Source organism: Lepisosteus oculatus, chromosome 11 (assembly GCF_040954835.1).
Source record: "Lepisosteus oculatus isolate fLepOcu1 chromosome 11, fLepOcu1.hap2, whole genome shotgun sequence".
Lineage (NCBI taxonomy): Eukaryota > Metazoa > Chordata > Actinopteri > Semionotiformes > Lepisosteidae > Lepisosteus > Lepisosteus oculatus.
Genome location: NC_090706.1, coordinates 16,505,516 through 16,528,048, shown reverse-complemented (window position 1 = coordinate 16,528,048; position 22,533 = coordinate 16,505,516). Strand labels below are relative to the sequence as shown.

Sequence of the window (22,533 nt, the reverse complement as noted above, 5' to 3'; positions counted from 1 at the left end):
AGAGCATCCTGTCTCCCTGCGCCGATGACGGAGGAGAGGAGGGGGCAGGGCCGAGCCGTGGTGTGATGTTGTGTGGAGAAGGTGGGGAGTTGTGAGTCAGGGCTCCTCTCAAGATGTCAACAGGAAACAGGAAGAGCCCTGTGTGGCGCATGTGTACGCTTTGTTCTTCCCAGCAGCCTGTGTGAACGAGCACGCGAACAATCTCCGGAGTCACGCCTCTTTTGCAAAGTGACCCACCAACATTTCGACATTCCTGAAATAACTCTGCGCTCCCCTGAGCCGGTTCACCGCACACAAAAGACAAAGGATCGATACTATGCTGGCATAGTATCTCTGGGTGAGCTGGCCTGAAACAGGTGCAGACTCAATCAGGCTTTTTTAAGGGGGTGAGAGGGTCAGGCAGGGTGAGTACAGGCTGAGCCCATCCATTGCAGTGAAAAGCCTTCTTCCTCAGTATGCCTGCACTCTCACCTGCTGCCCTGCTGCTGTGAGAGGTTGCTCACACTTCCCTGTGGTTTTACGTTTAGGTTTTGGAAACTCATTATAAATGTGGAAGGTGTGCTGGTGAGGTGGTTAGCACTGCTGCCTCGCAGCACTAGACTGTGGGATTAAATACTGGGGTGCTGTCTGTGTGGGGTTTGTATGTCCTCTCCTTCTGGGAATCCTCCAGGTGCCCTGGCTTCCTCCCACAGTCCAAAGACACATTAGTAGGTTAATTGGCTTCAGGGAAAATTGGTAAGCGGAGCCGTTGAAGTATTTTCAGTAGCACTTTGGAAGAGTGGTTTAGGCTCTGGATTCAAAGCTGGAAGGCCGAGCAGGCCTTTATAAATCCAAGTCATTTTGGATAAAAGTGCCAGCCAAATGCATTAAGAAAAATTTGCAGCGCCAGCCTAGATTTGTATCATATTGACGAGCTAACCAAGAGAGAGAAGATGATTTAGCCATGGTTTTATGTTTTCTTCAGGACTGGCCTCAACCTGCACGTTTATTTGTAGTGTAAACTTTACATCCAGGAAGTGTTGATTACACAACTGACTACTCTTACTGTATTGCTAGCCTTGGGTAAATGGGACTCGTGTCCACTGACGTCTGCATCGAGAGGCTGCAAACGAGGAAGGAAATTCACAAATTTCTCAGAAGCCTTTCTGGGGGGAACTGCGTGCCAGTGACAGACACCAGAGCTGGAGTAACTCAGGCCCGACACTCTGAGGTAAACGTGCAGGCCTTGCCCTCTCCTGGTCTCCATGGCGATGCTGGCCCAGCCTTGTAGGGATCCAGATAAGGCCTGTGCAGTCCTCTCTCAAGAACCGGATGGTCAAGGGCAGGAGTGAGGTCCCTCCACATTGACGCGAGTGGAGTTTTAAAAAGTTGTGGGCGTTTTAAAGGGGAAAAGAGTGATAGAAAGAGAGAACATTCTCCAAAGAAAGCTTTTGAACAGTTTCAGAACCTCAATCCCTTTGCTCCCCAAAGGAACCACCTTTATTCTTCTTTGTAAAAAACTACTCATTTTGTGACATTTGTATCTGAATTTCTACCTCCTAAATGGAATTTTAAACATCTGCAGTTTTCCCATTGATTTTTTTTAGCTAACCATGACCTGTCCCATCATTCTCCTCACTGGTTATAAACAAATGGTTCCAATTAGAACTGATCAATGTGAAAGAGTAGAGCATATCATTGAGCTATAGGGAACTTTTCCCTGAAATTAGTGGCAAAGTAGTGTATTGTGGTATTCCTAATGACAAGTAGTCATTTAATTGATTAAGTAATTTCTTCTCCACTTTATCTGAAGCGTGGTTTTTGTGTACCAGTAGGTGGCGCTTCTCTCTCTACCGGACTTTCCACACTAACGCTCCTGTATGGTGACTCAAGACACCACAAATGACATCTTTTGAGTAAGATATTATATCCGGTTTTGGTATGTTTATTATAATAGTTATTAAATACGTTTATCATTATATTAGAATGTAATGTTTGGTAGTGTTAAATCGGAATTTGTTGAGGTGAGAATTCAGAATCATGGAGAATTATTCCATAAAAAATGCAATTAGTGTTAGTTTTTTCCAGGTGAGGGCTATGTTTAGTGTATTTTACAGTGCGAGCTAAGTTCCTTTTATCGAGTTCGACCTCAAATCCCGCAAGTCTTCAAAGCGCGCTCTATTGCAACCGGCTGTAGCGGAATTGGGAAGCGCCCGAGCTTATCAGACCGGAAAAAAACAACACATTTTCTCCACCTCCCTCAACCCCTTTTCTCGTTGACACCTCTCCTTCCACCCCTGTGAACTCTTTCCCTCTCTCCATCCGGACTCGGGAGAGTTAACCCGGCCATGTGTTGTAATATGGTGCGCTCTCAAGGCCCCGCCCCCCTCCGATTGTAGAGTTCTGCCTCACATCACACCACCACGGTGGCCTCGCCCCCTCTCTGACGTCAGGTGGTCATTCAATTTGACCGGGGCTGCTGAGCCCAAATTGACTCATTATCTTCGGCACCGCTCTGCACAGTTTCTCCCAGAGCTGGGAAGGGTCCTGTATGTGTTGTTATTGTAATTATTATTATTTGTAAATAAATATTACATATACAGATTAACGTCAACGCACAAGCTATCGCGCATCCAAAAATCCAAGCGGGGAATCGCAGATCAGATCAGAAATGTTCGCCAGCCGGCAGCAGCGCACGTTACCTGCACTCGCCCTTCTGCTGGTGGTCCTGAACCACGTCGTCACTCCGACACGTAAGTTGCTTTTCTCTTGCTTTTCAGTCTCATTTGACGAGCTCCTTGTTCAGGGTTCCGTGAAGTGTCGGATATAGTGACTGGGGTGGTGGTGGTCCTGTGCTGTAATGAGTTATGTCCCTGCCCGCAGCTCGCAAGATAAAAAAAAGGATATGCTACAAGATGTGCTTGGTGCAGTTTATTATAATGGCCCGCGGTGAAGGGGACGTTGCGGTGTGTATATCGTGCTGGAGCTGGTGGGGTTGAGGAAGCTCTAGTCAGTGGGTAAAGGAAAGCTTTCACGCACATCATTTAGGATTTTCGCCTCGCCGGGTTACTTCCGAAGCTCAGCACTGTTGGTTCTTGATGTGAGCTGAAAAGAGCAATCAATGACTAGTTGTAAAACCGGCGAGAGCCTCAAACTCGCGTACCTCGTATGCTGCTAAAGCTTCTGGACATCCGAGTTTGCCACTCCCGTTATCTGCCGCAGGTGCAGGCCGATGTATGTCGTGATACCTACAGTAGATGTTTGTGTGTATATATATATAGTACAATATGTGTATATTGTTATAACAAAGGCCAGGCGAGTCGTCAAAAGCCACTTTAGTACAGCAGGGCTCTAGGTTTTTAAGTGATCATTCACTAAACCGAACCGGTTGTTCTGGAAGACGATGCAAACCCTAATCGCTCAGTTAAAGAAATAAAGTTTGCCCTGTTCTAAAATGACAATTTACCGTGATCTTTAACATGTCATGGGGCTTTTTGTGACGGAATCGGTTTGCCACGGATTTTATTGTCCGCCTTTGTGGATATGTCCACAAGGGTGGAGGCTGGCGGTGTCGAGATGCGGCATTTGGACATTTGAAACCAAAATCCAGAATCTTAACATGCAACAATATCCTGGCGATCTGAGCGAGAAGCATTCAGAAAATAAAACCCAGAGCACTCATCAAAGTCTAATTTGGCTGCCCGGCCATTTCAAATACGGTATTTTTTTAACTTCGCCGGCGAAATCATGTATAGTGCGTTTCCTTTACAAATCTGTATGAATGGACGCGCCTTCGGCGTTCTGATTGGCTGATCCGAAAACACGAGATCCATCACCCAATCAGCACGCCGCTCGGCCAGAGGGCAGGGGCGGGGTGGGGACGCGCCTGTTCGAGTAATTTTAGCGAAAAGCCCCACAAGTTTTCGTTTTAGAATCTTGGTCGGAAGCCTGAAATAAAAACAAATCGACAAACAAATAATGAAATAATGCCTTTAAATAAAAAACCAAGCATAGCGAAACACCCGGGGCTTTTATATTTAGCATAGTTACTTTATCTTTTCAAAGGTTTGTAGATGGTGGGATATTCCCGTACTCTGCAGAATGTGAAATTCCCATACCGCGTTGTAGTTTCGTAAATGAACGTAACTGCGGTTCTAAAATAACACGGTTTCGGCTGCAAATCTCTCTTTAAAAAACAACCAATATACATTGCTGCTCATGATACAAAATAAGGATTAATATTATAGTGTTAACAGAACGAATACCAATGGCACCTACTGTGCTGTGGGTTGTGACAAGTGTATCTTATCTGCTCTGTAACTCGGGAGACCGTTTTAAGTCATGGGAAAAGTTAAGGGGAGAGTGTAACCCGGGGAAATATCGCTTCTTGCAGAGATGTTTCTGTTACTTAAATCTTCTGTGTCTGAGTGGACCGTACCCACCGCTGTCGTGATTTAAAAAAAATAGTTTATCTTCAATCAAGCCTGCGATGTAAAAATTGATTTATTAGTGCTGTCCCGTCATTTTGTTCAGTGACGTTTTATTATCCACCAATACAGCCCCTGCGCGTCCAGTGGAACATAATTCATGTTTAGAACCGGTAAAGTATTTCTCAGCATGGGTGGAGCCCAGCTTTGTTGTCCAGCAGCGGTCTGAGTGCAGCTTTTATGGTAGCGGGAGCTCAGATCCTACACCTATCCCAGGAAGTGGGAAAGCGACTACAGTCTCTACAGGAACAAGTAACAGGTTAATTCCATGCTGGAAAAAAAAGAAGAAAGAGAACATAACGTTTCGGCCGTGGACAATTGAAGGAAATATAGATTTCCTGCTCTTTGTTGTGGTGATGATGTACAGGGGGAGCCGCAAGGCTTTTTTCCCCCATGCAGAAAGCATGCAGACTTTTGGGAAGATATCTGCCTTTTCCCCCAGCTTTGCATGCCCTCCTGTAAGTTATACGTTGGGTACAGGTCCACGAAATATGCAGGCAGAGAAACCTGTACATCTGCATACTCTCCCCTCTCCTGGCACTGGTAAAGACGTAGTTTGAGGTGGGGCGTGGCGCTTGGCTCAGAAAGAGAAATGGCTTTTCCTCGGCTGTGTTTTGTACACAGTCAATTACGTTTCATAATCAAAGATGAAAGAAAGTGGTTCCTCTTCATGTCTGGGGTGGGGTGGGGGGGGTCACCCCTTCTCCATGGGCTAAACCGTGACGTTATCCCATCACCATCGTGTGCCTGAGGGCTGACACCTTCTGATATTGATTGTGCCAAAGCTGCTGATTGTGAAAGAGCACGGATTGCATGGGCTCCTGTGGTTCGCAGGCATCAGCCCAGACTGTGCCCGATCTTCGGTTCCCTGAGGAGACCGAGATCTGGGACGTCATCCCTGGGATTATTAAGCTGCAGATTCGGAACTGTTCGCTGCGCCTGCGTTTTAAATGGCTTCACAGTGCAATCGCAGTTTGCTGGTGCAGGAGGCACCTTGAGGAAGAGGGTCAGTTCCACCACTGGGTTTTCTTCAGAAAGCGCTCTGCTGTTTGTTCGCTGGGCTTTGTCCCCTGTGCCACCTCAAACACTAGAAGCTGCGCCCTCGCAAAATTGGCCGCCAGTTTGGTGATAAAAAGAACAAACTATGAACCTTTTTTTATTTGCTTATGCAGAGTTTTTTTTTGCCCAACATTGAACTCTGGTTCTTGCTGGGGGCCGGCGGGGATTCAGGAAAGATTCTGCTCGAAAAGGTTTTTTTGTGGAGTGCCTGGGCCGAGACCATGCTCCTCTTGGTTCCAAGAACATGCTTTGCATCATGGGAGAATCCCAGCTGGGTTGCATCAGACAGCAGGGTGATCTTGGGAATGCACTTAAAAAAAAAAAGTCTGAAATCTATTGGGGATTGTCAAGTTTCTCTAGAACCATCTAACAGCATCCGGGAGGTTGTTTTCATAACTGGGCATGGCTTGTATAAACTGATAGGTACAGTCCAGGCTAACAAGATTAACCGCCTTTCATAACACGAACTGTATCCTCTTTGTGGGCAGAGGTTATAAATTAAAAGCAATTTACGTTATATGGCTCCAGCTCTGACAGAGAACATACGTGCTTTAGGGTTAAATATTAACCACGGGTTTATAAAATACAGGTCGTGCACCTCTCGGCCAGTATTTCTTCCCTCCCCTGAACTTGACATACAAGCCCTGGGAGACAGTAGTCAGCGTTGCGGTAAAAACGCAGTGCTGTATTCGAGAAAGAAGGGGTTGATTGCTGTGGGGCCTTGTAGGTCTGGTTCATCAGTTCTGTAGGATTTAAAAAATGGGTCAAAGAGGTAAAAATGTTGGTTTCTCACTCAGTTACAGTTACTCAGAAGTTTCCCCTCCTTCCCCATGTTGGTGTTTTCCAGGGGTGCAGGTCTGTAGCTGACTCACTCTGGTTGTTACCTGGCTTTTGTTTCTCGACTTATTCTAGATCTGGTGTCTAAAATTAAATTGGGGAAAAAAAACCTCAAAGAAAATACCAAAGAAACAGAAACCTGGGGAAATTTTTTTGCCACTGGTGTGTCACTTTTTTTCCATCAACAGGTTTCATGCTAATTCAAAAGGTTTTGTGTTTTTTTTTTTGCTGCTGGTATTTCACTGCGTAATCGCACCCGGGTTCTGTGTTGAGTTATTTTGATAGCACTTGATCATGAAATGCGATTTTCTTCAGTACTGCTTTTCTGTCATCGCACTGCGGACTTGTCTTTTGTAGTTTGTATTTTTTGAAAAACGCTGAACACAGGAAGCCGTCATCTTACGGGTTATGAAATGGCAAAGTTAGTGAATAAAAAAAAGTTAGGTTTGAAGGTGAGAGTAAATGTTGGCAACTGTATTGCTGATGGGGAAAAAGACCTTCCAATACAGAGAGGGTTGATCCATTCCAAGTTTTAGCCTGGTGAGAAAATTGTCCTGGCATAACTGGACCTAAAAAATGGCATGTATTTGTGTTTCTGCTTTAGTGAATACTGTCTTTTTAGTAGCATGCAGCTCCTACACAAGAAAATACCCAACCGCCTGCCAGAGAATATCATTTACCTGTATCTCTTACGATCATCACATCTGCCTTTTCCTGAGAGAGAGAGGTTGTTGGCAGGGAAAATCCCCTGTCTGGCACTTCTCTGCCTGCCTCCCTGCCATCGCCTTGTCTGTTTCTCTCCCTTCCCGGATCGCGGAGATGGAGGAGAAGGCGTGGCTCTCTTTTGAGAAAAATCCCGGCCACTGGCTCTTGATGTTGGGAGCTGGCATGTAAGCTCAGCTTTGCAGCAAACGACAGACGCAAATCAAAGTTCAATTAGCCGTCGGGTTAAATGAGAAAACATGGGGGAAATGGGGGGGGGGGGCTTTTGATTCTAAAGGGTGTTTCAAGCTTGATCATCTTCTAACAGTTGTTCCATCAACACAGCTTTTATATTCTCACCCTGTTTAGTTTTAAGCAGATTCAAGCAGCCTCTTCTGTTTTTTTATGAAACCGAAGCGGTTAGGCACTCTGAAGGCAGTGCAGTGCTGAGTCTGGGCCTCTGACTCTGAAGTCAGCTGTGTGTGCTTGTAAGCCGAGACAGGGCTGCTGCTGTCTTTAACATGGCACACGGCTCATTGTAAACCTCCCGGAGCTGTGAGTGAGCGGGGTGAGCTCTCTGCTTCCAGGACTTGAAGGGAATTTGGACGATACGCGTGGGCAGAGGCTGGGAAGAATGGGGGGGGGGAAACCCCAGCCCCCATCCGATCGCGGGCCTCCTTGCCCAGCTGTGAGAGGGGAGCCTGCGGTTGACTCCTGGCTCAGCCCCGGGCGGGTGGTTGGCCGAGATCTGATATTTCATGCCTGAAATCCAAGGAGAGGGGGGATTGTGGGGCGTTCCTTGTATGGGAAAGGCATTTCGGCGCCGCCTCCTGATGAGGGGGGAAGACGGATTTAAAACCCTGGAGTGGAAAGACTGGCCTGGCCAGTCCTTAAAGATGACTCAGTTTAGGAGAATTCCAACTGCAGTCAGTGAACGTGGATAGAGCTGACTAATTAGTCCTTGCCACCACAAGCAAATTGTCACCTTGCGTTGACCTTGTTCTTCACTTTGTAAAAGAAGTTCCTCTTGGGACCCCTGCCAGTCCTGGCCAAAGAGGGGATATCCCCCATCCCCAGTCCTGGGGAGCCCCAATCCAGCCTGTCGTATGGGACACCTGGATTCTGCTTTAAACCTGTTAGTGACTGATGAATGGAGCAAGCAGTGTGTACACCTAAGAGAACCCAGGTCCTTTCAGGGCTTTTGGTCCTAAATGATCTCTAGATTTGTCAGGTGATCATCTGCTTAACTGATCAAAGTGAAATTGTTTCAAGTCCTTTGAACGTGACAATTTAATGGTGACCCACAAAACCCACTGGAGTGGGGCTGTTCAGGCCCAGGTTTGGAAACCTCTGGAGTAGACGGAGAAGACCTGCTACAGTGACCTCTTGAATAAAGATCAGACTCTGATTGCGCTGCGGGAACAATTGATTTTCTAGACCATAAAAAATGTTAAAGATGAGTGGAGGCCATTTGGTCCATCTGGCTAATTGTTTTTACACTTTCTTTACACCAGCAAAAAGTCAGTGCCGTTTCAAGTGATTAAATATTTATAATGCCAGCTCAGAGAGTCAGTCTCAAGATTTGGCTTGAATTCTGTGAGTCAGCACTTTTTTAAAAAGCACTGTGGTTATAATTAGTGCAGTTCTTTACCTTCATTACTGTAACTGTATCTGTGTTCCTGTTGTATTGTAGCTGCCCTTAGTTTCCGTTGCTACGCTCCAATATACGTTTTACGCACCAGGCGGTTGTTGGTGTGGCCACGCCCACATCCTGTTTTGTCTATCTGACATCCATAGTTGACCCTCCACCCAATCGGCAGCCAGTGGTGTGATTATGAGAGCCCGCCCCTTTCCTCCTGCGTGCCTGGAGAAGGCGTGCCACACTGCAGGTGCACCCACTGAGGAGAGATCTGTGCAGAGCTCAGCTCTTCTGAAAATATTTAAATTCTTCCCCGGTTAGGACCGTTTCTGGGGTTTTCCCCTCTCCGCCTAAGTGTTACACATTTCTGCGTGTTGTGCGTTTGCACAAGGCTGTTGCTGTGGTTTTGTAGCATTTTGAGTGTCTGCACTCTACTTTGATGTGTGTTGCCTACCGTGTGAACAGCCCTTTACTGACATTTAGAGCAAGGTTTTCAGTCCGGCTAGGCTCTTAAAGACTCGAATCACCTCGGTATTGGCTTTATTACACCAATTCAATAAATTCTCCCAGATATTCATGTGCTGGTGATTTTTAAAGAGACCTGGGAATTCTGATCCGAACTCCTGAACTAGAGGCAGAATTGGATTTTCCTTTTTTACTGTGTTACGCGGTGATGACAGATCAGTATAAAGCAGTGTGATCCTGTTAAAGACATGACAAGGCATACTGAGGTAGAGAACAGCCGGATTTGACCAGTGTGGAAAAATGTTCGATGCCTTTAATTGACCAATCAGACAGTCTGTTTTCGTTTTAAGCAGTGCATTTTCTGTGAGCTCACAGAATCTGGCTAGGAATGAGTTCCATAGGAATCCTGTGGGACTTGTCAAATTTTAGATTGAAATAGCAGGTAGTAGTTTTTCACGTGACCCTTGCTCCTCTGTAGTGTTTAATGTGGGGGGCCAGAGAGGGTGAATAAGATGGTGCTGGGGTGTGAGCAGCTCTTTCTGGGGTCTGGTTGGGAAGAGGATTCAGACATTATTTCCTCCTCACCCAAACAGTTTAGACACGGGTTTGCTTTTGGAACTTTGACCCGCCTGAAACCTGTCTGAGCCAACCGGTGAGTCCGAGGCAGATCCAGGTGGGAGCAGCTGCTTCAGCAAGTATCAGACAGCCATATCGACTGGGGCAGGAACCTGTCCTGACCTACTGTCCGGCTCTGGCCACTGCCCTGTATGACAATCCGGAAATCGGTTGATGCGTATGAGAGAATATCCCATGGTATCTTGCACCATCATGGCTGCGCCAGGTCCTGTACAGTGATCTGAGGAGGGGTTGTGCTCTTTGCAGAAAGTTTTGTTCTAACCGCTACAATGTGAAAAACCGGTCAACTGCTCCCTCAGCAATTACTATCCGTGATGAAGTGTCACTTTTGGGCAATCGTGAGGAGGTGCCCTCTTTTTTTGGGGGGGGGCAAGGGAATCGCAAAACCCAAAACTGCCCCCCCAGAAGGGGGTTCGTGTTGAGGGGGTGGGCTGTGCTCCTCTGACCGAATCCCGCTCCTCACTCTCTCTCTCTCTCCCTCCTCGGCAGTCTCGGCCACCTGCTCGGCGGGGCTGTTCCAGTGCGCCAATGAGAAGTGCATCACCACGCGGTGGGTGTGCGACGGCACCGATGACTGCGGGGACGGCAGCGACGAGGTCACCTCCGTCTGCAGTGAGTCTCGGCCTCGCCGCGCCGCGCTTTCCCGTGTGCGGCCTCCGTGTTCCCGCTAAGGGGACCTCACTGCAACTCGGCCTATCTTTCATGCTAAAGAGCCTTACTACCCAATAGGAAACGAGTAGGGGCTCCATGTTGGAACGGTATTGTGGTCCTTGTCCTTACCGGGACCGAGTGACATAGATGTATAGGAGAGCAGTTGAAAGAAAGGCGAGAGACTATGAGCCGCACAACCCACTTTGCCCTGAAAACATCAGCCCTGACTCCTGTTCTCTTGCGCCCCTGTGTTTTAGTGGCCAAGACCTGCAAGCCCAGCGAGTTCAGCTGTGGTGGGCGGCTGAACCAGTGTGTGCCCAGTGGGTGGCGCTGCGACGGCAAAAAGGACTGCGAGAATGGTGCCGATGAAGAAAGCTGTGGTGAGTCCAACCTCTCTCTCTCGGCCCCAGATCCCCGGGGCTGTTTTTCCCAGCATGCCTGTTGTTCTTGCCTCGGTTTGACCAGGGCGATTGATTTTGACTTCTCCTCTCTTCGCCTCATTTGCAGTTTTTCACTTCAATACTGCTTCTCTCCTGCTCCCATGCTTTATCTAATGCCCAGTTTTCCTTTCTCCCCCACACCCGAAGAAGGCTCCACACCCGAAACGTTGGGTTTCTTCAGCATGGAATAAACCTTTACCTGTTCCTTGGCAGCTCTTTCCTTTTCCCTCCCCTCAAATTATTTTCCAAGACAGTGAAATGCAGATTTGTTTGAAATGCAGAATCCCTGCTCTGTCAGCCCGTGTCCAGTTTCTGAATCTCTTCTCCCCTCAGTGTCCCTTCAGCAGCCTCATTGGAAATGTGTGAATGCTTTTGGAATCCTTATATCAGCAGGGAAGAAAGCTATAACAAGAAAGTGGCTTCTCCAACAATGAATGATTGGATTGAATTAATAAAGGAAATATATATAATGGAAAAAATAACATTTTCACTAAAATTTCAAATGAAGAAATTTGTCAAATATTGGTCTAGATGGGTTCAGTACATTAAACCTTTAAGGTCAGATTTTGTTGAGATACAAAATAACTGAAATTTAAGAAGATACATTTATATAGTCTCCTCCCTTTTCATATTCATAAATGTATATACATCTTCCTTCTTTTGAATGTATATAGTTTTGTTAAAAAGTTATATAATTGTAAAAAACTAGGGGAACAAACAGGAATTTGTGCCTGTGATGTAAGGCTGAAAAATGGTTGTTCATATGTAAATTGGTTTTGTTTTGTTCTCTAAGATAAAAAAAATAAAAGAAAATGTGAATGCTGTATTGTATAGGAGAGCATCTAGAATTCCCCCTAACGCAGAAGACAACCGGCAGCCAGGCCCTTGCAAAGCCACTGTTGCTTCTTCACTATCGCGGCGGTAGCTCATGCAGTAGCGGAACAGGCTGGGAACTGTCGCGCGTTCAGTATCTCCGCACGAGGGTGATGTCTGCTTTCCCAGGCAGAGCTTCCCGATCCGTTGTTGCATCCCTGAAAGCGCTTTTGTTTTGTTTTTTCTCCAGCCCCCAGGGAGTGCGCGGACGACGAGTTCCGCTGCCGCAACGGGAACTGCGTGTCGGTGAGCTTCGTGTGCGACGAGGAGGACGACTGCGAGGACGGCAGCGACGAGGCCTCCTGCCCGGCCCCCACCTGCGGCCCCGCCTCCTTCCAGTGCAACAACTCGGTGTGCGTCCCCCGCCTCTGGGCCTGCGACGGCGACGCCGACTGCGCGGACGGCTCCGACGAGGGGCCGGCGGCCTGCGGGGGCCAGGCGGGGCCGGCGCCCCCCCACGCCGCCCGCTGCTCCCCCCTGGAGTTCCAGTGCGGCGGCGGGCAGTGCATTCACAGCAGCTGGCGCTGCGACGGCAGCAACGACTGCCCGGACCACTCCGACGAGGACAACTGCAGTGAGTGGCGCCCGGTCCTAGTGCCCGCCGATTTCCCTGCTGCTTCTCCCTCGGCCAGGGCTGGGGTTTAACTCGCAGTCCTGGTTTTTCTTCCAGCCTGTTTCCTAGTGTTACAATTGAATCCTTAATTGACTTAATCACATGGTCTTGACCCGTTCGGCTGTTTTCAGCTCTCAGACATATTGGAGGTCGCCTTTTGCCTATTGCATTTTGCAAAGAACGTACAATTCTAAACATTGAACTATAAAAAAAAAAACAATCGTTCCAATTGGGCTGCTTGTTAATTCAATTAAGGCTTCAATTAAGTCATTTAGCTCGGCAGGTCTGTGGGCCGGGATTGGTTACCGGGGTTCCCAAGATTGGTAACCCCTGCTTTGATTGACCCGACCGTTGTGTAGCAGGCAGGGCTGTGTACTGTAAATGGAGAACCGACTGGGATTACTCCAGTGAAATGCGCGGCTGTGAAGTGGGACATGTATACACCTTGCGCATGCTTGAGTTCACAGTACTTCCCCCTTGCGATGCCGGACTCACCTCCTGTCATTTGTGCCGTCTGCTCTCAGTTAAGCCCACGTGCAGCCCGGACGAGTTTCAGTGCAGCGACGGCGCCTGCATCCACGGCAGCCGGCAGTGCGACAAGGAGTACGACTGCAAGGACCTGAGCGACGAGCTGGGCTGCTCCAACGGTAAGATCCCCCCCCCGCTGTGCGCGGGAGTCGCCGGCCTTGAGCAGGCTTGTCCGTTGTCTCCTGTTGTCCCAGAGCGGCCTTGGCTAACTTGACGTCAAACGCCTGTCATGCATGTGGAGGCTCCTAGCCGACGAAGGGCAGCGCCACAGGTGGAGGGGGATCAGCTGGTTTCTCAGCTTCTGTCTCACTCCGAACCCGTCCCTTTGCTACAGTGACCAAGTGCGAGGGCCCGTCCAAGTTCCGGTGCCGCAGCGGGGAGTGTATCGGCGTGGACAAGGTGTGCGACAGGCAGAGGGACTGCCGCGACTGGTCCGACGAGCCCGTCAAAGAGTGCGGTGAGTGGGGCTGCTCTGCTTTTCTGGGGGGATGGCAGCAGTATCACTGGTTACGTCTGGCCCCGCGTGTGGCGCCAGTCGGGAAGTCTCATTGGATCGTCCCCTTCCTCTCCTTGCAGACAACAACGAGTGCCTGATCAATAACGGAGGCTGCTCCCACACCTGTAATGACCTCAAGATCGGGTTCGAGTGTCTCTGCCCTGAAGGTTTCCACCTGGTGGACAAGAAACGCTGTGAAGGTGGGTGCCGGGGTGTAGTGCTCATTATTTTTTAATCTCACAGCAGATCTGAATGACGGAACATTTGTGGAATTTTTGGAGCAGCCGGGCTCGGCTGGAGGGGGTTCGTTAGTTGCATGTGCAAAAGTCGGATTGCGCCTGGAATTTAGACTTTAGAATGTTCCCGTCTGCGTTTTTTGTGTACTCTTATCAGGATCACATAGAAAAAGTGATACTGGATGACCACAGGTTATGAATCCCTGCCAGTTCACAAAAATCCTTAACCCAAGGGTTTAGCAATTTTTACCTCAATTTTGCTCTCGCTAAAAATGCAGTTTCCTGCACACGTGAACGACAGTTGTGCCTTGCCTTGTAGACATTGATGAGTGTGCCAACCCCGACACCTGCAGCCAGATCTGTGTCAACTTAGAGGGGAGCTACAAGTGCGAGTGTGAAGAGGGCTACCAGATCGATCCCGTCACCAAGTCCTGCAAAGCTATCGGTGAGTCTGTCGTGAGGAAGAGGAGGGGTGGGTGGACTCGCCTCTGTCGAGCTGCAGGAATCCGTGTGGGCGCAAGGTCCCGTCCAGCGTTTTCGTACGACGTGAAACCTCGGGAGAGGAGAGAGAGCAGGCCCTTCCGATAAAGAACCGTTTCTGATCACAGTGCTGCTTGTACAATATTGGCACTAAAATCGGTGTGTGTGTGTGCTGTCCTGCGCAGGCACAGTGGCCTACCTCTTCTTCACCAACCGCCATGAGGTGAGGAAGATGACGCTGGACCGCAGCGAGTACACGCGCCTCATCCCCCGGCTGAAGAACGTGGTGGCACTGGACATGGAAATCCCCTCCAACAAGATCTACTGGTCCGACCTTTCCCAGAAGAAGATCTACAGGTGGGTGCGATGTGTGATGTGGCCGTCGGGCCTGAGCCGGTTGTGCCCGTGTCCCGTACGAGGCCGGACTGTGACCGCTGCCCTGTCTTCAACCCTACAACAGCACGCACATGGACAAGGCCGGCAACTCCTCCCACCACAGCACTGTGATCGAGAGCGGCATCGAGGCCCCCGAGGGCATCGCCGTGGACTGGATCCACGGCAACATCTACTGGACCGACTCCGTCTTCGGCACCATCTCCGTGGCGACCACTGACGGCCACCGCCGCAAGACGCTCATCAGCGAGAGGCTGGCCAGGCCCCGAGCCATTGTGGTGGACCCTGTGCACAAGTACGACTTACTCACACCTCCCACCCAATCAAACACAGTCCTGTGTGCTTGGCTCTTTGAGGGAGACAAATACACTTGTGGGTGTCTGTGTGTGCCCTGTGATGGACTGGCATCTCCATCCAGGGTGTACCCCGCCATGCACCAGTTGCTTGCTGGGATAGGCTCCGGCTCCGGCTCCCCTGTGACCCTGAATTGGATAACGGTTAGGAAGCGAATGGAAATAGGTCCCCGTCTCGCCAACACCTTTTAGCTTGATCCACTTAAACCAGTGCTTGTTTCACAGGTGGAAGGGCTCTCAAAGCAAAACATGGTGATTTGTTTTTAGCTGTTTACTCTTAGGTCTTGTTTGCATTTGTTTCTTCTGTGTCAGTTTGTTGCAAGGGTAGAACTCCCGTGCCATCTCGTTAGCTCACGCCAGTAATGCCCCAGCTCAGGAAAAGCCGTGATGAGTGTAGGATCATGCCTGATGGTCGACCCTTTCTCTCCCTCCCTCCTGCTGCAGCTTCATGTACTGGACAGACTGGGGCACCCCTGCCAAGATCGAGAAGGGAGGCCTGAACGGAGTGGACCGCGTGCCCCTGGTGACGGAGAACATCGAGTGGCCCAATGGCATCACGCTAGGTAGTCATCGTCAGTCTGGGGACGTGACGCTTGCTGATGCTCAGATCAGATTTCCGCTACTCGCGATGCCAGTTTCTGTTACCCATGAGCCCCCCCTGTCTTTCCTCCACAGACCTGCTGAACCAGAGGCTGTACTGGGTGGACTCCAAGCTCCACTCCCTGTCCAGCATCGACGTTCGGGGAGGCAACCGGCGGGAGGTTATCATGGACGAGGAGAAGCTCGCTCACCCCTTCTCCCTCACCGTCTTCGAGGTGGGTGGCTTTTCCCCAAGAGTCGGGGGGCGATACTCCACAGAGAAGCTGCTTCCCAAGAACACAGCCAGCGTTTCGGCAGATGTGAATAAAATCTGGAACGAGGAGGTGCAGCGGAAAGTGATGTTTGCTAACCGTGGTTTTACATCTTTGCTGGTTGCAGGAGAAGGTGTTCTGGACTGATATCGAGAACAGCGCCATTCTGAGTGCCAATCGCCTGACAGGAGGAGACATTGTGGCCGTGGTGGAGAATGTGGCATTGCCTGAGGACATAGTCCTGTACCACAATCTGAAGCAGCCCACTGGTAAGAGGCCGCATATTGTTCAGATGCCATTTTGGCTGGACTGGAAGACAAAATTATTATTGCCCCTGGAAAACGCCAGGGGGGCAGAAAAGCCGACCTGGTCTGTTGTGGCGTTCAAAAGCCGCAAAGTCTCTGGGGGCCACCAAATGAGAAGTGCCACCATCATTGTGTAGTGAGCTGCTAAAGCAGTGGTATTTGCTTAAGTGTGTTAAATGGCAATGGGGGAGGGGGGGGGCTGGTTGCCATGGAGACGACCCTCTCTGACCCTCTCTCGTTCGTTGCTCTCAGGTGAAAACTGGTGCGAGAGCGGCAAACTGCCCAACGGTGGCTGCGAGTACCTCTGTCTGCCGGCTCCCCAGATAAACAGACACTCCGCCAAATACACCTGCGCCTGCCCCGACCACCTGACCCTGGGCCCGGACATGAGGAAGTGTGTGCCAGGTCAGTGTCGCTCATACCCACAATTCCTTTCACCTTCACTGTGCTGTGTGCTGGCTCGTCCTTCCTTGTGCAGAGTTGATTAATAAGAGGATTAGAGAAATGTGTGTCAGAAATATCAGTTTCAGTTACTCCATTGTTTCTGCTCATTACCAGTGTCGTCTGCTGCTATGTGTTGTCAGAGTTCAGGTGAAATATATGTAGATAACAGCAATAAATCAACCAGCTGGACAAGTATGGGGAAAATACATGCTGAAATCCTCCATCTGAAGTCTTCTCTCTCTCTTTGTGTAGTCTCCTCTGAGCCCAAGACCAGCACTGCCAAGCCCCCAGCTACGCCCACTGCCTCCCCAAGGACTCCCCCCGCTCGCCCAGACAACACGGCGCGGCCCACGGCACGCCCCACGGCGCAGGACGTGGTCACCCTCTCCCAGATAGGTATGCGGCACGTTCAGAAAGCCCCCGTCCCCTCAGCTGTTTCGCATGAGGCCTGCAGAAATACAAGAAACGCGTACGCGTACGTGTTTCTGCACGGCCCTCAGCTCTCGCCGCAGCTCGTACCCACGAGGTCACGCGTGCAATTGCCCCGACTCTTTTCACACGACGACCCGGGGCAGAAGCCGGATTTGTGTCGGATGACGAGCCTCTGAGAGTTTTCTCTTTCCCCCCCTCTCCAGATGCACGAAACGGCGTTGCTGCCGAAGCCACCGAAGTCCATTCCTCCCCGACGGCCTTGTACATCGTTATACCGATCGGTACGTGCTCGTTCATGACTTCCGAAGGGGCAGATCTTTCAGGATCTGGTTCGTGTGAAGCCAGTAGACCGGTTTGGCTGCTGTGCCCTGAACGTTCTGTCCACGTTCAGGTGTAGATGCTTTGTGTCTGTCTTGCATGCAGATGGCATTGCAGTACATCCCATCTCCTCTGTGGGTTTGGGTGAAAAGCCTGGCTTGCGCTCAGATCTTTGCTTCCAGGTCTTCCTCTAACCCTCCATTTCCTGCTGCCTCCCCTGTAGTTATCCTGTGCCTGATGGCGTTCGGAGGTGTCCTCCTGTGGAGGAACTGGAGGCTGAAGAACACCAACAGCATCAATTTCGACAACCCGGTGTACCAGAAGACCACTGAGGACGAGGTCCACATATGCAGGAGCCAGAGCCAAGAGGGGTACTCCTATCCATCGGTGAGTAGGGACGATCCCCAATGCCATCTCTGGGGCTTCATAAAGTGATCTTGCAGTCACGAGCTGCAGGACTCCCGTTTTTTCTTTTCTCCCTAATTCCCTTTCCATCTTTTTTTCTTTGTCGTTTGTCCACTGTTTAGCGGCAGATGGTCAGTCTGGAGGAGGACCTGGCGTGATGACCGCTCGGGAAGAGAAGGCAATCGAAGAAGGAGGAAAAGGGGGCCGGTGGGATACGGCTGTCTGCTGCTTTTGTTTTCTAACCTCTAATACCACCCCCACCCTGGACTCTGGCTTTCGAACGCGACCTCACCGCTGTGCCCTTAAAAGACCAAAAAAAAGAATCTTTTTTTTAAATGAAGATAACGAAACAAGCGCGATGCCCTCTGCGTCTGCAGTTGAAACTCCGTCCACACGTGTGGCCCCTGTCTGTTTAATGGGCGGCACCGGCAGAGGAAAAAGGAAAACTGTTCTTCCTCTATCAGCTGGGTTGGAATTGGGATTCTTCCTCATGATGGAGTCGGCCTGAGGACCTGCTGACCAGGTTTTCTTTTGTCTTGAAGTGAAGATGCTCTCTGGATGGCAGGAGGGCGCCAGGGGACTGAGGCTTTCCTTCGTCCTCTGGGAAGAAGAGGCCGCGCCCTTCACCGCAAGAGAGAGCCTTGCGATAACAGCCTGTGTGGGTTAACGAGGACAATTTATGGTTTTCCGCCAAAATTCGACTGCGATACTTGACGATGCCCGGGGAATGGCTACCACTGAACTGAAGGGTTTTCTTTTTGTTTGTTTCTTGACCCTTTTCACTGATGTTTATAGAATTCCTGTCCGGGTTTTGTTCCGAGGCAATTTTATTGCTCTGCGTTTCTAAATGTCGATTGTACAGTTGCATGTCTTGCACTATTTTTGGTTTTTTCTGTTTGTCAGAGCCATTGTTATTTAATTTTTGCTTGCCTTAAAAGGAGAAATTACGAAGAGCCCAGGGGCTGCGTGCCATATTCAGAAAGACACTAAAGATGGACCTGGTGCCAAACAAGACTTAAACACTCAAAGGGAAAATATCAGCTTTTGAAGCACTACAAACCGTTAAATGCTGAGAGAAATGGAAAATTGCTCATACTTTAACATCCTGACCACTTGACTTATAATAGCTGCACTATGGGGTCAGAGTTTGACCTGTCTATGTATCCTGAGCAAGGATTCCCCTGTTTGTAGTTTTCCCTTGGAGCGTTTTAATTTGCCAGTTTTGCAATACTGGAACGATAATGTAGCCAGAGGAAGGTTTTCCTGTGGATGTTGAGCTTGTTTGTGCCTGTTTTCCCATAGAGCAACACTGAGCCCCAGCAGCTCAATGCGCACAATGTGAAGCTTTGCTCCCCCAAGTGTTTCTGTCCTGTGGCTGATTAGATCCTTGTGTTTAAAGAGGCACCTAGATCTGTGGGTGTTGGTGTTTCCTTTGCGCTGTGTGGGCAGACCTCTGCCCATCAGCGTGAGGCCCCTCTTATTCTGTCGATGCCCATGAGGAGGGCCTCATTTTCCTTAATTCCGCTTTATGTTGCTTTTTTATTTTCCTTTGCAACAGTAGCACTAGCTCTCGTTGGAGGTGAGGGAACTCATATACCAGTTTAACAGGCGCAAGCGCACGAGAGGTGAGGTCCGAAAGAGAAAAGAGTTGTTCTTAAGGAACTCGGCCTGGACACTGTGACGAGACTAAATGAGCTGTCCTTCTCTGAAGTCATGTCTTCCTCTCAACCCCAATGTGAGGCAACTGCTGATCTGTCTTCTTCCAGAAACCTGTAGCCTCTCTTTCACACTAGCCTTAAGACATTAAATCCAAGGGTAACATATCACATGACCGTGTTGGCCTTTGACCTCCATATCTCACAGGCCGCAGTGAAGCTTCAGTACAGCATCTTCTCAGGGTCACAGGTGGCCGCTGCCTTCTGTCCACGCTTTCATCGCCTGTTGGTCTTTCAAAAATGGCTTGTTGTCCTCCTGTGAAATAGGTTTAGATTTTTTAATTCTCTTAAGCAGGTTGAGAGAAGTAGGCACACCAAGCCAAAACAGGGGCAATTCACTTGTCCCAGAATTGCCGTTATCCTTCTAAAGTGCAGACTTTGCCACAACGCTATCCTGAAGAACCGTAGCCAGAGACTCAAGGTTTTTGACATGAAGGAATGGTTGTTTGAGGTGACTGGGATACTATCGTGAACCCCCCCCAACACACACAAACTTATACAGCTTTGATTAAGTAATGTAAATATCTCAAGCACAACATTTCTTTTAAGCTGCTCCGTCCGCTGACCAGTCATGCCAAACAGCAGTGACCGAAGGACTTGAAACTTTTTTTTAATACAACCAGACCTTGAGGAAAAGGATTCCAGCCACTACGTGGGAGGGGTTGAGCTGGTGAAATTGCAGTGCATTCTGGTTCTTGAAGTCACAGAGACATGAGTAGATGTAGAGTGGGACTGTCCAGCCCTGGTTCTGGGAAGCCTGTTGGTTTAACATTCATATATCAGACTTTAAATCCGGCTGTTTGTGGCTTAATTGGTCCAAATGAACAGCTTCTCTCAGCTCTTCAAGTGCTGGTGCTTTAAAGAGTCCTAGAAACACCAGGCCTTCTGGACCAAGATTGGACAGCCCTAAGGTAGGGTGTAGCAAATTTTAACTTTAGGTGAACAGTTGTTGTCTGAATTTAATTTAAAGGCAAGCCACGTTCAAGTGAGTGGGAAGTTATTTGTTTTATTTTCTAAAACAAAGTCCAAAAAATATTAACAAGAACTGACTGGCCTTATTTTCTTTTCGATAGTGTGAATATGTAAATATTTTGTAAAAACAAAATTCTTCTTGTAAATGTTTTTTTCCCCTTCTTTTGCACAGCCTTTCTTATACTTTGTGTTATGTATGTACATTTTGGAACTAGCAAGTAACTGTACATAAAATAACAAATTTATTTATTTAAATAAAATAAAAATTGCCTTCTTTTTCTTCAGCTTCCTATAATTGCCTTGTATGAGAGGAGTGGCGGACCGAAGCCTGTATTTAATTTATTTTATTATTCTTCATGTGCAGTCTTCTGTTCACTCTGGTAACTGTGTAACAAATGGGTATCTTTCTGTACAGGGGCTCACCACTGGGAACTAATGAACACTGGAGAAGTGATCTTTATAAGAATGGAAGTCGAGCTCCTGTTGTTTAGGGGTTTGGCCCAGTTCAGGTTTTGCCATCTGCCTGCTAGTCCTGATATTGGCCCGTTTTTGTTTAAAATGGTCTGTACAGGGCCTGCAGGCACCTCGCGTAAGCTGGATCAAACCGTTCAGCACTCAGTGCTTTTTGTTTCTGCTGCGGGTATAAACTTTAATTGCTAAATTCAGCGTGTGATCAATCAGCAATAGATTGATTTTTTAAAATTAAGTTGACGTTTTAAAGAAACGACACCTCAGTGCTGTTTTCACAGCAGGATTTGTGTTTTTTGTTGTCGACATGTCAGTTTTGCCACAGTCTCTTCAATCTGGTCTTGACATGGGCTGTGCTTCAACAGAATGGGAATATGGTGCTATTTTGTTGTGACATAATTTGCCTTAAAAAGTGGGTCAAGAAAAGCCATTAAGGATGTATGAAACAGCAGGTCTCGCCATACGTGACATTACCTCATGAACACGCGCTCTAAAGGCGTACTGTACATACTAAGTGCAATTTTCCATGTCATGTGTAGATGGGTGGTTGTTAGGCAGAAATGACTGGTCTGAAATGTTGGCTGGAAACAGATTGCCCCTTTTGATGCACTTGTTGCTGCATATTGTACAAAACTAAAGCTACAGCCTTAAGCGTTGAAAGCTCTGCGCCTCTGTCTTGACTTAGTCTCCCTGAGTACCAGCTCCAGTGATCTTTCCATTCCAAGCCTGGTTAACAATCGGTACATCTGCTGTGCAAGAAGTTTACGCGAGAAGAGTTCAATGCAGGTGTGCGCTAAGCAAAGCAGCACACTGCTTGATTACAGGCAAACTGTAGTCAGTTTGGCTCCAAACATCCAGGTTAGACGAAATTTGAATTTTCTCCTTAAAAAGCACACTCGGAAAAGTGATTTTTAGATGTAAAAAGACCCGCTTTGTGGTAAGACACTGTTTAAAAAGAAATAAATAAGAAGAAGGTTAATTTGTGCAAGGGACTGCATTAGATCGTGGGTCAATTTCCAGTTTGGTAATTTTATAGCTATAATCACTGCATGAAGCATCACGCTGTGTGGTTCAATTGTGAAGATGACCACATTGAAGATGAAAGTGAAGTGCTGGCACAGAGCCCAGTACGTCAGTGCTCCTTTCTAAACACTGTGACAGGCAAAACTCGGAGTACTGGGGTTTTTGGAGTTCAAACAAATGGAAGCAATTAAGAAACCTGGGGATTGTTTACAGCAAATGTAAATTTAAACTCATTTTTCTCCCTCAAACTTTTCTTATAAACGCAAGAACTATGTAATGTATTATTTATCACATTGTACAAAAGAGATTTCCATTGTAAATACAAATGATATGTTGTTCTTGTACATTATAAATTGCAAAACGAGATTGTTAAATTATTTTATTTCAATATAACAGAAGACTAAGCTTTGTGTATGACTCTCATTTGTGTGCGTGTCTTGTGTGGGTGTGTGTGGTGGAGAATGGGGAGCAATAAAACTGCTTTCATATTACTTCCTTTGGTGTGAACTCTACTGAAACGGCCTGAACGGTTTTGATTTTTTTTGAGTGGGGAAATACACAGGTTAGCAGCGAGTTATAGTTGCACACAAACCTATCTTCATTGATATCTCCTCTACATTTCATGGAGAAAAGTAAAATTAACCAAAGTGGTTAAGAACCCCTCACACCTCTTTTCACCGGTCCTCCATGAAAGTATATCTACACCCGTGGTGAGGCCCAACAGAAAGTTCCC

General features: G+C 48.3%; 1 protein-coding gene across 1 annotated transcript; it reads left to right on the top strand.

Moving 5' to 3' along the window:
• The first annotated feature begins 2,467 nt into the window (after positions 1-2,467).
• On the top strand, positions 2,468-22,204 carry LOC102688974 (low-density lipoprotein receptor). Its single transcript, XM_015349158.2, has 18 exons — positions 2,468-2,732; positions 10,294-10,416; positions 10,713-10,835; positions 11,959-12,342; positions 12,906-13,028; positions 13,244-13,366; positions 13,486-13,605; positions 13,961-14,086; positions 14,307-14,478; positions 14,582-14,809; positions 15,312-15,430; positions 15,543-15,682; positions 15,846-15,987; positions 16,276-16,428; positions 16,720-16,863; positions 17,103-17,180; positions 17,441-17,604; positions 17,745-22,204. The coding sequence occupies exons 1-18, from the start codon at positions 2,651-2,653 to the stop codon at positions 17,778-17,780; spliced, it is 2,580 nt and encodes an 859-aa protein (XP_015204644.1). The 5' UTR covers positions 2,468-2,650; the 3' UTR covers positions 17,781-22,204.
• The last annotated feature ends 329 nt before the right edge of the window (positions 22,205-22,533 follow it).

What these genes read in the sequence shown, in the direction of transcription:
- LOC102688974 (XM_015349158.2), top strand. Translation starts at nt 2,651, where the DNA reads ATGTTCGCCAGCCGGCAGCAGCGCACGTTACCTGCACTCGCCCTTCTG. An exon ending in CGAGGTCACCTCCGTCTGCA is followed by an intron (nt 10,417 to 10,712) that starts GTGAGTCTCGGC and finishes CCTGTGTTTTAG; the next exon opens with TGGCCAAGACCTGCAAGCCC. An exon ending in CGAGCCCGTCAAAGAGTGCG is followed by an intron (nt 13,367 to 13,485) that starts GTGAGTGGGGCT and finishes CTCTCCTTGCAG; the next exon opens with ACAACAACGAGTGCCTGATC.